The sequence below is a fragment of the Centrocercus urophasianus genome, unplaced genomic scaffold, assembly GCF_019232065.1.
Source record: "Centrocercus urophasianus isolate 14NV4802_14NV808 unplaced genomic scaffold, USGS_Curo_1.0 seq_18, whole genome shotgun sequence".
Taxonomy (NCBI): Eukaryota; Metazoa; Chordata; class Aves; order Galliformes; family Phasianidae; genus Centrocercus; species Centrocercus urophasianus.
In genome coordinates this window covers 28,642,676-28,661,411 of record NW_024884733.1, presented here as the reverse complement: position 1 = coordinate 28,661,411, position 18,736 = coordinate 28,642,676, and the positions used below count along the sequence as shown (strand labels likewise).

The 18,736-nt window shown below is 48.1% G+C and overlaps 1 protein-coding gene across 1 annotated transcript in view; it reads left to right on the top strand.

Moving 5' to 3' along the window:
* NEGR1 (neuronal growth regulator 1) overlaps positions 1 to 18,736 on the top strand; it is a gene marked incomplete at its 5' end in the record, with an annotated part of 171,890 nt that overhangs the window by 88,144 nt on the left and 65,010 nt on the right. Inside the window, one exon of the mRNA XM_042820070.1 lies at positions 13,965 to 14,090. Within this exon, the coding sequence (XP_042676004.1) occupies positions 13,965 to 14,090 (126 nt within the window). The remainder of the gene's footprint in view (positions 1 to 13,964; positions 14,091 to 18,736) is intronic.

Here is an 18,736-nt window from a genome sequence, read left to right as displayed (position 1 = left end):
TTCCCGGAGCATCGCACAGTGCATCTGGAGGGCAGCAGAGCCCCCTGTCCACATAGCAGTGAGTTTCACAGCATCACCACGGATGGGAAAGACCTCCAAGGTCATTCAGTCCACTTGCCAGCAGTACTTCCCCACTACACCGTGTCCCATCACCCCTCTCCACCATGAGTTTGGTGAGTGGCTTTTTATTCACCCGGATAGATAAGGGTGTTCTCAGTAAAAGGAGCGATGGAGGAGCCACTGAAATAAGCTCCACTTTGGGATGAGGTACCAGGTGGACTTCCATCTCACATCTGCTGGGCAGTGACACCGTGGGGATGGGGAAGGTGCCAATAGAGCAAAGAGGGAAAGAGGGGGGAGGTAACCGCGGCCCCAACTGGAAGAATGAAGTGTGTTGCTCTCTTTCTGCAATGTTTAATTTCATTCAATACATCCAACAATGGTTATAAAGCCAATATTCATACTGTGCCCTGCAGTTGTGGTTCACATCTCCATCCTTCAGCACTTGAGTAAAACTCTTTAATTTTTAAAGGGTGTTATGTTGGCATTGAGGCTTCCATCAGATAATGCCTGAGGATTGTATCTCCTTTATCCTGTGTGACTAAGTGGTGTGTTCCCTTCAAAGAACAAGTCGTATGGCACTAACTGCTCATTTACAGGAACAAATCCTTCATGGAAATGTTCTGAGGAGTTTCCTTAAAGAAACCGTGTAATGGAAACTGTATGACTGAAATTACTGGGGCTGTACTTCTTGTACATTATAATTTATGATCAAGTAACAGTGATAATGAACGGTACAAGATGTATTACAGCACCACATAAGAAGGTGAAATGAAAACTGCATAACTTTGATTCTTAACACAGTCCCATAGTGTGACTCTGGCTCCTGTCCTGCTCCTTATAGAATCACAGAATCAGCCCTTCCGGGACCTTTACTCCAACTGTTGTTCAGACCAAGGCTTTGGGGGTTTGCAAACAGAATAGCCTCACCCCATGAGGAAATGCTGACCCCTGTGCTTCAGGAGATGCACGTATGAAATCTGTTCACTTCCTGCCAATTTCTGGCATACATGTGATGTTTTGAACAGTTATGCCTTTGGTTTAAGGTGTCCACTGAAAAGAAAAAAGGGAAAAACAAAACCTCAGAGCAGAGATGTGGGCTTGAATTTGAGTTTGGAATGAATTATAGAGCACTTTAGGAATTGGTGCATTGATAATCCTGTGATTTTCAGGCCTACTTCAGGCACTGCTGAAGACATTGCAGAGAGACAAAATAGTTAAATGTTGGCTTATCTCTGATGCTTTGCTGTACTAAGGGCTGGACACAGAAGGGTAATGAGTTACTGCATTGTCCCTGGCAGATCACTGGTTTGTTGTCTTTGGGATTCAGAAATGTTCTTATTTTACTTAGGCTGAAATTTTAATGACCTCCACTTTGCATTTTAAATATAATATTAATTCCCTTTCTGTCATCTGTTAGGGAAAATGGGAAAAATTCCTTAAAAGTTGGCACATTTCCTTTGTATTTAAAATAGACCCAAGGAGGGGGGAGGGGGGGGGAGGAGGAGGAAGAGAGGATTAAAAAGATTTTAAAAAGGAGGAAAGAAAAAAGATAATTAATGCAATAGTTCCATGATACAATAAAGGAGTTGTTTCTTTGTAGCCACGAGTTCAGCGTGTGAAAGCATTTTGGCCATAGGTAATCCAAAATCTATGCGTGATAGCAGCCGTAGCTTGGGCTGCTGCCTCTCCACTCATGCACACTGCTCTTCGTAGGGCTGCTGGTTGCAGGTCACTGATGGCTGTAGGACTTGCTTACACAGAAGTGCTTTTTTGTCACTGGGACTGAAAAAGCAGAAATGATTTTGAAATATTACATTTCTGTATCTAATAGATTGCAGGAAATGCTGGTGAAACAAATACGGGTGTCTGATGGCCTGAATTAGAGAGAAGGAAAGTAAGAACCAAGTGGGGCATCACTTGAGGATGGTGAAGCCAGAACGGTTCACCCACAGACCTTTTTGTGCAGACCTTTTTGCCAGGGGTAATGCAGCTCTAAAGCAGCTGAGAAAATCCAGACCCAATTCAAATCAGTGTTAAAATTTAAATACCGTCATCTCAGCAGGATCATGTTTGTCACTTACTTAGCATAAGGTCTGTGGGTCTTTCAGGGATGGTGTCCCCTGAATTACATAGAATCATAGAATCACAGCATGCCTGGGTTGCAGAGGAGCACAACGCTCATCAGTCCCAACCCCCTGCTGTGTGCAGGTCACCAACCAGCAGCCCAAGCTGCCCAGAGCCACATCCAGCCTGGCCTTGAATGCCTGCAGGGATGGGGCATCCACAGCCTCCTTGGGCAACCTGTGCCAGTGCCTCACCACCCTCTGGCTGAAAAACTTCCTCCTCATATCCAACCTAAACTTCCCCTGTCTCAGTTTAAAACCATTCCCCCTTGTCCCATCACCATCCACCCTCACAAACAGTTGTACCCTCTCTGGTTTATACGTGTGAGAACTGACAATGGGAATAGCTCCGTAGAAATGAGTGTCTCGTGCCTTCAGCTTTCAGCTGTTCTTTCCAAAACAACTTTCATTGAGTTACTGATGGGGATGGGGGGTCACATCTCTGGAGGTGTTCAGAGCCGTGGAGATGCGGCATTGGGGATTAAGGGGGGGGGGAGCCGAGGGGGCTGGGAACCTCAGAGGGCTTTTCCAGCCTGAATGATTGTGTGGTTCTGGAATAATTAGAGAGATACCTTCCTCACAGCGATGTATGGGGATGGTGATGAGCTGACACAGAATGCAATGGAAATGCAGGCAAAATGGTGATGCTTTGTCCCTACAATAGGGCGGTTTGCAGTTCCTGCCCTCCCCTCTTCTTCCATGGCCCAGGATGTTAGGAAACACCTGTTTGCATTGCTGGCATCCTTGGGATGTTGTGGGGACCATCACTGTTTCTGACATCTATATCTTTTGCTTTAGCCATGATCACATAGTGTTTTCTAAATGATTAAAAAGCTTAAATCCCAAGTAAAAAAATCCCTAATTCACAGTTCTGTAAAGTTATCATCATGGCTGCTCTGCAGTCGTACAGCCACGAAGGCCTCAACTGGTGATGTGGTTCTGCTCTGCGTGTCTTTAATCTATTTCCAGCATGGAGAAATTCATTAAATGGAGTCCCAAAACTAATATTTTACAGGATGTTCTTAATAACCTCCACTGCTGAGCAGTGGAATGAACAAAAACAGCGCAGAGCAAATCCTCCAGCCTTGCAGTGCAAACACCCAGCTCGTCCTGGCAGAAACGCCCACTGATGGCAACGCGCTGCCATGGGGCTCCCGTATCACGAAGTGCCTTCTGGCAGCTGCAAGAATCTCGTTGAAGATCATTGTTAATTAAAACTGAAAGTGATGGTGGCGACCCCCAGCCTTGGAACACCCCAATGCGCAGCGCTCCATCACATGTGAGCATCACTGTGCCCATGGATGGGCAGCGTGTGGATGGGAGCAGCAGAGCTGTGCCTGCTTCGTGCCCCTTCTCTGCACCTCTTGAAGGAAGGTGGGTGGCACAGATGTGGGCAGGTGGAGCTGCATGCCCCTGCTCTGCACATGGCCAGTGTTTCCCTTGGAAATAGCACAAAGCTGGGTGCCTTCCAGGCTCTGTAGGATGTTGGGGGGCACTTTCTGGTGGCGCAGCACTGTGTGTGATGGCTGCAGCCCCCCTTTGCTCCCAGATATGCTCAGGGCTGGCACACCCTGCCTCAGCTCCATGCAGGGAATGCAGAACATGCACACGGCCATTCCTGGGGTGTTTGCACTGTTCGATGCCAGTGTATTTATATTGGAATATTTGTGCTGTTCCACCCATTGCTCCTTTCTTCTCCAAACAGTGACCATTCCCCAAGAGCTGGCATGCAGCACTGGTGCTGGGGCAGTCTGTTTTTGAACTAGGCTAACCGCTGCAAAATTTTTCACCTTTGACTCTTTTCAGACTTAATTGTGTTTCTCCTTTTGGTGTTCCTATTTGCCGTAGCGATACACCATTAAAACCACATTATCATCCAGGTACGGATGTACTACATGTCTGAGTTCACTACACTGGAAAGGATCTTCAGGAATAACCTTGTGTCTGATCTACATTTGAGTCGGGTACAGCGGCACCAAACTCCAGCACTGCCCGCAGCACACTGCAGGTCCTGGCTGATGGCCTCACATCCGTGGGTCACAGCACCAGGCAGAGCGTGGGGAGCAAGGAGACCCTCCCAGAGTCAGAATGGAAAGGAAATTGGGTGTCATTTGCCTGTGAAATCATTAAATGCATCATTTACTTACTGATGCATGGAAAGGATCCCTGATTTCTCAGAGTACTTTTGTATCAGTGTGTGCTAATTTAGCTTAAACAAAGCAGCTAAAATGGAGTGTTGTTTGTAGCTCAGACCTTTTGCTTGGCTCGCAATCAGTCACCAGCTGGGAAACTTTCAGTTTTAGCCATGGGTTATTGCTTTTTTTCTCTTTTTGCTGCTTTTCATACATTCTCTTGGAGCCCCCAGCAGCAGTACAAGGTCAGAGCAGCAGGGGAGGAATTCCCCAAATTATCCCTTTTCTCTCCACACTCTGATAGAACCTATTTCACATGTGCAGGGCAGCACAGAGCCCCCACCTGCGCCACCCCAGGCACACAGTGGGACAGTGATCCTTCCAGGAACCACCCGCTTACAGACATGTGGTTTTCTCTTTTCCCATCACTTGGGTTCCCCATGAAGCTTCCAGTTGCTCTGCTCCATGCATGCAACAGCATATGGAGCCATCGGAACCTGGCACTGGGCTGCATGGAAACCCACCTGCTGGCCTCAGCCCCATGCTCAGCATGCAGACCTGCCACCAACAGGGGACTCAGTGCCCCAGTGCCCCACGGCCTGCAGCATTCTTCTGCCAGGGGAGAGAGGTGCAGAGCTGCGAAGGAAAAAGAAAAGGTCATGGGATTTTTGGTGCGGTCAGGTTTTTCTGATTTGAAGCTACGTTTTTGCAAATCAATTAACAGAAATAGCTACTTTATTTTCTACATTTCTTCTGCTTTACAAAGCATCGAACCGCTGATAACAAATCCATCTCAAGGCAAAGAATATAGCTTTTCTATTTCTGTATTTTCTCAGTGATAAATTGAGTACAGTAATGAAAAAATGTAGGAGAGTGATGAAAGGGCTGCAGAGAGAACAAGCGCTGTCCTTTCCCTTCTCTCCACATTTACCGAGAGAACAATATGAGTCACCAAAAATAGGGAAAATCTATGGCATCAGAAATTGAAGAATGATTATCTGCAGAGAGCCTGCTTCTTCATTGATGGAAAAATGGTTGCATGACAAAATAACTGCGGGTAAGAGATGAAGATCCTTCGATTTACCTGGAAAAAAGAGAGCTGTCACGCTCGGCGCTCAGAGCGCTCTCGGCATTGGAACTGCCAAAGGCCGTCAGCGGGTGCCAAGGTGAGGCTGGGGCTGCCCCCCACCCCACTGCCCATGGAGCTGGGTGCTGGGTGCTGGGTGCTGGGTGCTGGGGGTGGAAGAGGCACTGGAGTCCTTGATCACCTCATGGTCCCATTTGGGTCCAGTCTGTGTATACAGGAGCATCGGTGAGAGTTTCTTGGAAGCCTTTTACTCTCCAGCTTTGAAGAACATAATTGGATGTTGAGCTTTAAAAGCTTTGAGAAGTGCTATGTTCGTGATGTTTTCCTCACACTTCTGCATTGACCTCAGATGAAAATTCTTGATGAATCGAGAAATTGCCATTTTTCTCCCCTGCCCACCAAAATCAGTTCCATCAGAGCCGGTGCCCGTGCTGCATCCGCACCCACGGCAAAGCGAGCTCAGTAAGGGGAGGTGGGGAGCTGTGTGCAGCTCCTCAATCAGCCACTGCTGGGATCTAATCACATCAGTGCCCACAGAAAGGATTTTCTTCCTCTTCCCAGTTGGTGACTGATTGCTCCATAAGCAAAGGTCTGCGCCATGCCAGAACAGGCTCCTATCTGCTTCTTATACTATTTGGTCTGCAGGTTAAATATCCGTGTTAATCATACTCTTGAAGTCATCTGTTGGGGGGCTCTGTAAACTTCCAGACATGGGACTCAATGCATGGCCCTGTTCTGTCCCCCTCTGTGGCAGGAAAAACAATCTCATGCCTTGGGGTGGGGAGTGTCTGCATTCCAGTTTTTTGTCTGTGGCAAAGTCGAGCAGAGCACAATAATATTTCTTGAGTGGCAATTCCAGTGTGTGTTCTGAACAAAGCGTGTGGGAAAGTGGAGCTTCGTTTTACATGTTAGCATGTAAATGATTTCAAACTGCAAAAAGCACAACTACCTTTACTTATGGTAGAGATTATGGCACAATATGTTCAACCACAGCAAAGGCATTCTAGAGGAGGGCTTTGTTGTTGTTGTTTAGATATGGTATTTTAGAGATGGCAGATGGAGGTGTTTAGAGGATGGTACAAATTTTGTTGGCAGGTCTGAGGATGCAAACTGCACACACACTGGAGAGACAGAGGGTATGTGTGGACACAAGTATCTGCAGATGCTGACACAATTAAGGGCATGTTTGGGCAGCAAAATGAATTGAAATATTGAAATACTCGAAACAACCTGACCCATGAGAACGTACATGTGGTGTGGGAACGCTGTGACCTCCTTCACTTCCACTTTCGCTTTCGCTTTCACTTCTATTTTCCCACACAGCTGTGTGCTACGGCTGTGCTTTGTCATTCCGTCCCACGTTGCTTCATCCTTTCTATCATGGAAACAACAGGAGAGGGAAAGAATGGGAAATGGTGGCTGTCTTACAAGAAGTCTTCATGCAGATGCCTGGGCTACAATTTTTGGAAGGCAGAGCCATTTGTCAATGAGGGGTGTTCCAGATGCTGCTGATCTGCTGCCTACAAAGTGAAGAGTCGTATAGATTCTCAATTAGTGGCAAATGGAGTTCATCGCTGGTTTTAATAACCCTCATAAGCACATTTTAATTTTTCTTTATATTTGTCATGCAAACGAATTATTGTGTCCAAGCCATAAAACAATAATCTATTTCTTGTGTCATGCTGGTGATTTCTAGATACTACGCAAGATAATGAAATCAATATGCAGATTAGGAAAGCAAAGCAATAAATCACTCTGGCTGCAGAGAGAAATCAATTCTCGTGTTTTGCAGCATCTCCGTCAGTGAGCTCTGTGCAGGTCAGCCCAATGTGCGCTCCTGCAGGGTGAGCCCAGGCCTGGAGCAGTGCGTGGAGGCTCTGTGCAGCACAGCCATCCCACGCCCCAGCACTGCCCGTAGCCTCTGCCACAGATCAACAGCTTTTTATCATGTATTTTGGAAATTTTAGAGTTTTTTCAAATGGCAGAAGTGCAGAAAATATTAGAAAATCTCAGTAAACCAGCACACATGGGGGGAAAAGTCAGATATTGAAAGGCGGGCTCTGGGAAAACGTGGAGCTGCCAAAGTGAAAGGGTGTGGGTGCTGAGTGGGAAGGGAGCTCCTGCTGCCCCGTGCTGTGCCATGCAGAGCCACGTTCTGTAATACTGTGCCATGCTGTACCATACTGTGTCACACTGAGCCTTACTGTGTCATACTGAGCCATGCTGTGCTATACTATGCTGTGCTGTGTCATACTGAGCCATGCTGTGTCATACTGAGCCACGCTGTGCTATACTATGCTGTGCTGTGCCATACTGAGCCATTCTGAGCCATGCTGCATCATGCTGTGCCATGCAGGCAACAGGAAGAGGGGAAATGGCCTTAAGCTGCACCAGGGAAGGTTTAGGTTGGTTATCAGGAAGAACTTCATTACAGAAAGGGTTGTGGAACAGGCTCCCCCGGGGAGGCGGTTGAGTCACCATCCCTGGATGTGTGTAAGAACTGTCTGGATGTGGTGCTCATGAACTGGATTTAGTGGTGGGCTCTTAGAGTAGTATGGTTAGGCTACGGTTGGGATTGATGATCTTTAAGGTCTTTTCCAACCTGAGCAATTCTATGATTCTATGATTCTATAGCACACCATGCCCTGCCGTGCACAGGCAGCACATCTCGCTCATAGGGAACCTCTTGAGCTCCCAGTTGGGTCTTCAGGTGCTGCAGTGAGGTGTTCCTCCCCTGCTCTGTCACAGTTTGCTCCAGCCCTGTGCCCCTACTGGGTGCTGAAGACTGGAGCTGGTTGCAGGGGTGAAAGATAAAGATGCTCATAGATCAGTGCTAAAAGGCCTGATGGGACGCACGCGTGCAAAATGAGTGTGTTCGTTAGGTCTGCGTTGTGATTATGTATGTTTATGCTCTGGTCATAAAAAATTCCACAGATTTTAGTGATCTGGATGTAATGGTCCCTAAGAGCCAGTAAATAGCAGAAAACCGAGCAGCACACCAACACACCACAGAGCATTATTTGTCACTGAGGGTCCAGAAATACTTCAAAGAGAAGCCAATTCTTGCCATGGGAAAGACATTCTTTCCAGGAAACGAAGGATGAAAGTAGAATCTGTAGTTTTTCACAGGCATCAGATCATAGTGAATAATTTCTGTAATTTTACAGAGGTTCATTATAGAGCAGGGCTGCACTGGAACGTTTACTTGTCTGTTGTTTTGGTTTGTGCATTGCTGGTGTTCATTTATTTTCCAGTTCTATTTTGGAAATGAGTAAATTGTGCAACCTGTTTCATTGCAATGAGACTTTCAGATATCTTCTGCGAGATTTTATTTAATTTCCCCATTATAGAGCCCAGATTAAAGCAGAACCCAAGCAATTAGACAACAAACAAAGCATGTAAGTGAGAAAAATCCACTTAATCTGCACTCCCTGAGCCTAGAGAACTCTTCATCCTGTGCTGTGTCACAGCTGAAATCTTCCCTCAGAATTCTCACTCTGTGCTGCTCTGTTGCTGAGCCCCTGCATTGGTGCTGAGCCCCTGCATTGGTGCTGTGCCCCTGCATGGATGCTGTGCTCCTGCATTAGTGCTGAGCTCCCTGCGTTGGTGCTGAACCCCCCTGCACTGGTGCTGTGCCTCTGCATTTTTGCTGTACCCCTGCACTTCTTGGTGCTGCTATGCCCCTGCATTTGTGCTGCTTCCCTCCTGCAGCTCTGCTCACAGGCAGCATTGCTGCCCTCCAGCACAGTGCTGCAGAGTGTGGCACGGGACAACCCGGAATGCAGTGAGTGGAGGTTTTGCACACCCCTGTGCCACTGCTGGTTGCCTGCCCACAGCCATCAGTGTTTGCACAGGTGGAGCAGCCAATGAATTAATTCCGGCCACTGAGCTGCTGAGGGTAGCATCTTCCCTCCCCCTGCTGACTTACTGTTACATTATGAAATTATAACCAGCAAAAATGGTCACTACAGATAGAGAGGCCAGGTGTGCAGCCCAGCGTTTGGCTGAAGGACTTTGGGGTACTGGGGATTGCAGGGACTCCTCAAATTCCAGTGGCAAAATCCCTCTTCCTAACTCCCACATGTGACATTTCTGTGCTTATAGCCAAATTCTTCTCATAGTTTTTACACATTCTACTGGAACTGTCAATATTCTGTATATGAGAGGAATTACTACGTTATAATCTCAACATGGAGTTGGCGGCCTTAATTTTAACAAACATCACTAAACCAATGTATGCTAGGGCTTGCCATCATCCTTCCCAGGGTTGCTTCCCAAAGCAGCAAGGCTCCCAGCTGGGTGCAGCTGCAGTCCCATGCAGACATGCAGGCACTGGGAGCTGGCAGGACGTTCCAGCAGAGAGCAGCATGGCAGCACACGCTGCAGCAGAGAGGCTGGACGCACTGCTTTGACTCCAGGTTATTTGCCTCATGACTCTAAATTGTGATGGAAATAAGTCATCCTCTCCCACGTTCATCTACAGGAGCAGTTCAGTCCTGCAGTCATTCCCGTGACAGCAGTAAGCTTTATTACGCGGCATCGTTTATGTGCACTTGAATGTAACTGAGAATATAATTCCAGTCCTTGAAAATGAGAAATGAGGCACAGTGAAGTACAGACTCGCTGTCAGTCCCCTGCACAATAATGGCTCGTATAACTCTGGGCTCTGGGGAGAACTATGAGCTCAAACATGCTTGTAGCTCCTGGCCGGAGAGCCCCCTCTGCCTGCTGCTGCTCCAGGCACCCCACGTGTCTGCATGGTGTGCGGGGAGCAGAGAGATTCCTATGGCAGTGATCAGGAGGGAGGAACACACTGATGTGCAATGCGGCCTGCAGGAGCCTCGGGATACTTCATCGTTCCCAAGGAATTTGGAAATTTGTAAATAATGTAAGAATAATAATTCAATGCTTGTGTCATTTCTAACCACACGTAAGTGATGTTTTTAACAACGCAAGAGAGTGCAATAAGACCCCACATCCAGCAAAGCCACCTGCATCCCCATAGACCTGCCGTTCCTCACCAGTGCTGCCAAGGGCCAGAGCTGGAGGGTGACGGGGGTGGCAGTGGTGATAGGGATGGTAGGGATGGCAGGGATAATAGCCTGGATGGTGGGGATGGTAGGGAAGGCAGGGATGATGGAGGTAGTAGGGACAGTAACCTGGATAGTGAGGGTAGTAGGGATGATGGAGATGGTAGGGGTGATAGGGATGGTAGGATGATGGAGATGTTAGGGATGGCAAGGACAATAGCCCAGATGGTGGGGATGGTAGGGGTAATAGGGGTGGTAAGGATGATGGAGACAGCAGGGATGGCAGGGACGATAGCCCATATGATGGGGATGGAAGGAATGGTAGCTTGGACGAGGACAGCAGCACTGAGAAAGAGGAGTAGAGCTGAGATAACACAGTGTGCTTCTGCACGCAGCACTGGTGAGGCTCTCAATAGACTGTTACGCTGTGTTCCACTGTTCACGTGTCAGGATGATTCAGACAGTCCTCAAAAGAGAGAAACAAATATTATCTATCAAGCCTAACGAAAATTAAGCTTGTACTGCTTAAATCATCTGCAGAGAAAAATGAAGAGGTGATTTATCATGTTTTATGGGTCCTTAGTCATAGAAAAGATACTTGATAGTAAGGGGAATGTTCAGTCTTGCAGACAAAAACATAATAAGATCTGATTTCTGAAAGCTGAATTTAGTGAAATGCAATTTTGAAGAAAGATGCTATTTCCCAGCAGTGAGGGGTATTTAATTGCTGGAAGCACTTCCCCGGAGTGGCTGCGTGAGCATCACCTGGAACTGCCAGGATAAGCACAGCCAGAGTTCTGCAGCACAGCCTTCCGGCCAACTCCTGGGAAGCTGCTGGTGCTGGGAATGGCTGAGCTGAGGCCAATGGCCCCGAGCTGCCCCTCCGGCCAGGTGCTCCCCAAACCTGCAGCATTTCAGTCCCAGCACACACACGTGTTCCATAACCACAGTTTGCACGTCACACTGACGGGTAAAGTTTTTCTGATTATTGGCCATTGGAACACATGGTTTTATCAAAATTAAAGCACTTCACAAAACAGTGTAGATTTGGGATTTGAACAAAGCACCAAAGCCTACAGGAAAGAAGGCAACAGCGGCGCTCAGCCGTGGCTGCCCCCAGATAACAGGGCTGTGTTCTGTGCTTCATGTGAGCACAGAAGGGAGCCAGTGGATGAGAAAGAGCGCTCAGAGCCTCATGTGAGGGTAGGGGCAGAGGAGGGCAGTGCTTGGATGAGGCAGCGGTGGAAAGAGCAGAGCGTGCTGATCTTTGTCTTGGAAAGGAGATGCTCATCAGTGCGAGCTGGACGAAGCCCTGTTGTTTCAATGCGAGGTTCCTGCCTATGGCAGTGCTGTCAGTGTGTTCTCTTTGGAAACCTGTCCTTTTGGAGATTTGACTGAGTGCTGATGTGAGCCAGCTCTTCTGCCTCATCCTTATGCCGAAGGACTGCAATCGAGCACTCCTGAAATTCACATTGCTGTCCTTCTAAGAGGTTTTTACCTGTTAGCCTCAGCCCATGCACTTAGCAGTGAGTGGGAGGCTCATGCATCCACCTCTGGCAACAGACATGGGGTCTGCTCTGACCCTGAGCCTGACGTAGGCTGAGCTCCAGAGGACCGTGGTGTCTGTGGGGCACACAGGTGCCACGGGGGCAGCAGGGCACGTTCCAGCCAGGGCCCCTCTGTGTGGTGACCATTTACAGCAAATAACTTTCTGGGGTAAATAGCACCGTGTAGCAGCTGGGTGCAAACCCACTCACAGAACTGCATAATAGTGCTGAAGCAGGTGCCAATCCCTATTTTTCTACCATCAAGGGTGCAGAACCTGGAATAAGAAACCGTTGGAAGTCTTAGGCTGTGATATCTGTTGTATCTGGAAGACATTCCCACAATTCTAGATAGACACCAATTGTAAGTGTTTACTCGTGAGAAGGGCTGTGCTGAGTTACCGAATTCCTTCACATAACTTCCCAAAGTATGTTTTTTTTCTGGAGGAATAAGAAATACGTGGCTCAGGCTTAGGAGGATATTTTCCAAATGCTGTAGGCTGGATAAAGCCGCAGTGTTTGCTGCACTGCTTGTGATATTCTTCTCTCCAAAGGATTTCTGCGTCTCAGCCGGGATGAGGCTCAGGGCAGCTGGGCAGCAGCTCCATCCCTCCTGCTGTGTGCTCAGCGCTCACAGCTGCTGCTCAGGGCAGGGGCTGCTCAGAGCACAGGGCTGTGTGCCCCGGCCCTGCAGCACCAGGCTGTGCAGAGCGGGGTGGGGCAGCGGTTCCTTGTGGGTTGAACTCTGATCAATGAGTTGTCAGTGCCTGGGGGCAACTCTGGCTGTGTGGTTCAGCTCCTGCAAATGCTGTGTAAGGACTGCGTGCTTTCCCTGGGCACCAAGTGGACAGGAGGAAGGGACTGCTGCCTCTGTGAGTGAGCTGCTGAGATCAGGCGGCTTCTGCTGTTTCAGTGGCTGTGTGTAGACCTGTTTGAACTTCAAAGGATAGCAGCACCGACCTTCACTCTCATAGGAAGTTGGAAAGGCCTTTCCCAGACCTTTGGACTCCCCGTGGACAACGTTTCTTTGCTAATTAACCATACGCTGCAAAGACTTTTAATTTTCTTTGCTCACAAATGCGTAGCCATGGGCAAGCACAGGGAATTTCCACCTTCCTTGAAGTTTTCTGACCCCGACTCATTCTGATGCACTAACTTCAATGGACCCATGGAAGGGTTGGAGAACGTCTGCAGGTGGGGATCCCAAAGCACACAACATAGACACATAAAAACATAGAGCCATGGAATTACTGAGGTTGAGAAAGCCCTGCAAGATTCCCAACAACCCCCCACCCCCATGCCCTCTGCCCACTTCCTTCAGTGCCACATCCCCACAGCTCTGGAACACTTATTTCTTTTCTTATTTCTCTGGAACTGCAGGCTCCCTACAACTCTGCTATTTTTGCTCCGTGTGGGGCTCTGCCTTATGAGCAGATGGACGAACAGTGGGGTTTAGGGAAGAAATCTTTCTTTATCAAATACTGCAGACCTGAAAGGAACACAATAGAAACAAATGTGTTTGTTTTGGTCTCCTTGTTGAACAGATACAACTCCCTCTGTATACATGGATGTAAACACCATTCTTTCTTAAAGTATAAGAAAAATTTAATTACATTTTCTTTCCAAGCTGTCACGAGAAAGCTCAGCCTTCTCACAAATGGAAGCATCCATCCATCAGCAGCACTTTACTGGGGTCTCATAGCAATCTCTGCTCTGTACAAAACAGAGGAAACTGCTGCTTTCCTATTTGCAATATTTCAAGTCCCCAGGCTGTGCTGCAGACGTGATTGAAATGGCTGTGGTCACACCTTCACAACGCTGCTGTTGTTTCTTTCTGCACTGTGACCTCCCAGCCGGTTTGTGTGGTTCTGTGGCCATGGCAATGCACAGACCCAGCCTGCTCAGCCTCTGCTCTGATGGCAGCACTGTCTCAGTAGCACTGACTCGATGGCATTCCCTTACAACCTCTCCTCGTTTCCTTTCAGTTTCTCCGAAGATATTTCGTATTTCGAGTGACATCGTTGTGAACGAAGGCAGCAATGTTACTCTCGTGTGTTTGGCCACCGGGAAACCAGAGCCCTCCATTTCCTGGAGACACATCTCTCCATCTGGTAAGTGCTCGGAGCTGTCGCTGGGAGCTTCCTGCTGAGTCCCAGCAGTAACAGCTTTCAGAGGTGGGACAGCACTGCTTTTGCATGCCGGCCAGGATGTGTGTCTGACCAGAGGTGTAGAGAAGGAAAGCGTCATCAGATTTAAGCTCACAAGAGTGAAAGCCATACTGCAGCTGTAACGTGGGAAGGGACAAAAAAAAGCACCTGAAAGAGGGAATGCTTTTCCTTGGGGCATGGGTGGCTCCCCAGGGATACAGGATAAGGTAGTGGCTGTCTCAGCCTGAAGAGCCAAAGCTCGTTTGAGCAGGAGTCCTTTTTAACAGGCTGCAGGGGCAGTGAGTGTTTATAAAGGTGAATAGTGATAAGACAAGGGGGAATGGTTTTAAACTGAGACAGGGGAGGTTTGGGTTGGATATGAGGAGGAAGTTTTTCAGCCAGAGGGTGGTGAGGCACTGGAACAAGTTGCCAAGGAGGCTGTGGATGCCCCATCCCTGCAGGCATTCAAGGCCAGGCTGGATGTGGCTCTGGGCAGCCTGGGCTGCTGGTTGGTGACCTGCACACAGCAGGGGTTGGAACTGATGAGCATTGTGCTCCTCTGCAACCCAGGCATGCTGTGATTCTATGATATGATCAGCTCACACTAAAGCCAATCCAAGGGCTCTCTAGGAGTGAAAGCTGAAACATATCACGGCACAGATTTGAGGAGATTTCCCTCCCATTCAGCCTTACAACCTGCAGCCCACCCTGGGGGATCCCCACTGCTGTGCCAGTTTTTATGGAGCAGCCCTGTATTGAGGGGCCCGTGTGCTGCAGGGAAGGCCAGCTCCATGGGCTGCTGCTTTCTGCGGGCTGTCATCATCCAACAGCAGTTTCCTTTTCAAAGTGAGAGTCAGAAAAAAACCTAACTTTTGACCTTTAAGACAATGACAGTGAGTTCTGCTGGAAGTATCCATTGGGGGACAAGGGGAAAATCGGCTGCAGCAAAAAATGGATTTTAACTAAATGTCAAATAAAATTTTATTGGAAACTGCAGTGATACTTTAGAGTAATAGCATAAAGCATTAGGGTTTTTACAGAAAGGAGCTGCTAAAATTGTCCTACAGAGGAAAATAGCAGAAGAGGAGAATGAGTCCACCCAGACTGATGAGCAGGACCCCCCCATCTTGAGTCCTGGCAGAGCTGGTGCTTGGAGAACAGAGCTCTCAGTGAGCCCTGTGTTCACGTGTTGGCCCAAGGGCAGGGGAGGAGAGGAGGGCTGTGAGCTGTGGGCTGTGCTGTGCTGATGGCACTGCCCTAAGGGCAGGAGCGCAACGGTGGTGTGTGTGGGCACCTCTCTCCAGGATGGCATCGAGGTCATATTAGGTTTGCTGCTCGCTCGTACAGCCTTGCTCCCCTCTGCTCTGCAGCTGCACATCAGCCCATGGCTTCCAGTGTGCTGCTGGGAGCAGGCGTGCAGTGAGCAGAGTGCAGTCCGTGCTGCAAGTGTTTCAGTCACATCATGCTGTTCCTGCGCTCAGCTGCACGCCCTGCTGTACCGACAGCCACACAGCCCTGAAATCCAATTAAATGCAGGAGCTGAGAACGCCAGGTTGCCGTATGGGCTGGTATTATGCCTGCAGCAAATTACCTTTATCTACACGTGAGCTTCATCTGCACTTTGTAATTTCTATCAGTCTCCCCCCCGTAATTCCCGGTGGCGCTAATGAGGATTACACACAAGTGTCGCATCTAGAACACAGTGCTAAATTATATTAAAGAATTGCATTTGTAATATTCTGAAATTGTTTGTCAGAGCTGCTGCTGGAAGATAAGAAATGGAAAACTCAGAATACAAATGATTCAATGTAGACTAATGCCAAAATATTATCGTGATTTGCATCGATGCAGCCTTTACTCGGGTTGGGTCAGATTCCATTTTTCCGAACAAGAGATAAAATGAACTTTTTGGAGGAATAAAAATAAAATGTATTTAGAGGTGATTTTTAACTTAGTACATAAATTATTGCCCTGTAATCTTTACAGTGCGTGTTTAACTTGCAGTCATTATGGAAATGCATTCATTATATAAATATTCATTATGCAAAGCCATTATGTAAATCCACCAAATCTACACATTCAGCACAGCACCATAAGGAACGCGTCGCCGCGGTTTGTAATCTGAAAATCTGGTATTGTTGAAATGTCATCGGAATAAATTGCAGGTATTACTTATTTTGTTCTGACATTTAGGAGCAAAGTGCAGCATCAATAGTTTAAGAACGAAACCAGAATTTTAAAGAATTAAGGTCTGCTAGAAACGTAATTCCAGTTCTTCACACTTGTTTGCGCAGCACGCTGCTACAGTTCCATTTCTGAGAAGCAACTCTGCAAACACTGCCACCAGCAGTAACAACAAAAGCCATTCGGAAGACTCGAGATGTTAGTGCTGTGCAGAACCCTGGTGCCATACGCATGGAAGCTTCCTCCCAACTCACTCTTGGCCAGACCTTCCACGGGGAGGTTCCTGACGCAGCTCAGGGCCGTGCAGGCTGCACCCTGCACTCCAGCACTGCCGCTTTGTGGCTGCTGAGGAGAAGGGGGAGCCCAGGGTTTGTCTAGATGCAAAGCAGGTTACATGCTTTAGAGAAGCAGAGCTCAGCCGGTGCTGGGCTGCACTGCGCAGGGCCTTGGGCACACTGCACTGTGTACACATACAGAGAGCAGCAGCCACAACTGCAGGAGCAGCTTCACCTTTGGCTTTGCATGGAGTGCTCAGCTTCACAGTCTTACTTCCAACAAGCGGCTTTAGATGAAGCTGCACACATCTCACACAAACACCGGCTGGTTTGTGTGTGAGCCACAGCGCTGCCAGCACTGATAAGCATGGTTGGCTGTGCACAGCACTGCAGGACCCCAGCAACCCCAGCACTGCACTGCCCAACGGCCACCCCTGCGTGCAGCACAGGGACAGAGCAGCAGCTCAGTGCAAATGGACGTGGTAGTGTACGTTTTGCTAGCGAGTTGCAGAGCTGCAGGAAAAAGTAGTGACTGAGTAGAGGAACCTCCTTCTTCTGTGTAGTTCTATGGCAGCGTGGTAGTGTTGACTACCCCTTCTTGATCATATGCAACAGTCTCTTCTGGCTTCCCACTGCAGCATGCAGCCCATCCCCTACCTTGTCCCACCCCCTACAAGGCAGATTATAGCAGGATCAACTGCAGAACTTGTAGAACACTGAAGAAATATGAATTCTGAGACACTGGGACTTATGTATCCTTCTTCATCTCTTTCATCTCTTTCCTCCTTCCTTCTGGGTTTATGTTCAGTGTTCCTCAATTGTCCTAACATCCTTCAAATACATCCTAGTAAGGAGAAATGATTTTAATTTGAAGGAGGGAAGATTTTGGTTGGATATCAGGGGAAGTTCTTTGCTATGAGAGTGGTGAGGTGCTGGAACAGCTGCCCAGAGAGGCTGTGGATGCCCCCTCCAACCCTAGAGGTGTTCAAGACCAGGTTGGATGGGGTCCTGGGCAGCCTGGGCTGCTGTGAAATGGGGAGATTGGTGGCCCTGCATGTGGTGGGTGGAGATGGGGGGTTGGAGCTTCATGATCCTTGAGGTTCCTTCCAACCCAAGCCATTCTGTGATTCTGTGGCTGTAGTTGGTCTCAGACAATCTAGTGGCAGGGAGATGCAGTGAGTAATTACGTTCTCCTCATTGATGTAGATGTTACCTCCCTTGGTTGATTCTTCCTCTGTCCTAGTGTGGTGGCCAGTGGCACCAGTTCACATTGCTATCCCAGTGGGAGAGCAGTCACCACTCAGGTGCTATTAAGAGACATTTTTACTGGGCATGGCAGTGATGGGTTGATGGTTGGACTTGATCTTGGGGATCTTTTCCAGCCTTTATGGTTCTCAGTCTATGGTCTCTAGTGACTTCCAGTTTCACCCATTCTAAACCTTCCCTACTGTCTGTCCTTTCCCAACATTTTGTTACCATCACTTCTAGTCCAGTTTCCATTTTTTTCCTGAAATACGAGGATCAACATTTCATATACACACACACGTTTGGTAGTGTAGGTTTGAGTACCCTGTTCATCCAGTCTCATTCCCAGAGAAAGGTGGCACTGAAGTGTTTCCCAAAAACAACCACCCAACCAAAGGAAGAACTGTTGAGCACACACAGAATAACAGGTTTTTTTCATGAATATTGAGGAGATCTGCACTTTCTTAGTAACTACTCTGATGTTAGGTTGGAATGTATTCATGCCTGCCTCCTTCTGCTTCACACGCATATTTCCCTTGCCCTTGAGGTGTGTGCATGAGTGTGATAGGACTGAGTGGAGCCTAACGCCAGTCCTATCGTTCCTGGACAGCCCCAAAGCCACAGAGATGTACTGCATTAATGTATCATCATAGCTCTGTCGTTCTGATGAGGTATTAGTGTAATACATCTTCGGTGCACTCACATGATAGGGCTGTCTGGGAGGAAGAGGTCTAAGAGCTGGTTCAATTCAATTACAGGACAAAGGCAGCGCCAGCCCTGAGCAGGCAGTGCTGTTCCTGGGGGATGCAGACTGCAATACAGGGCTGAGATTTGAAGGGGGTGAAAAAAGCAAAAAGGCTTTTTTTAAACTTCTAGCTAAATCCTAAGAAACAAACAGAAGCTTGA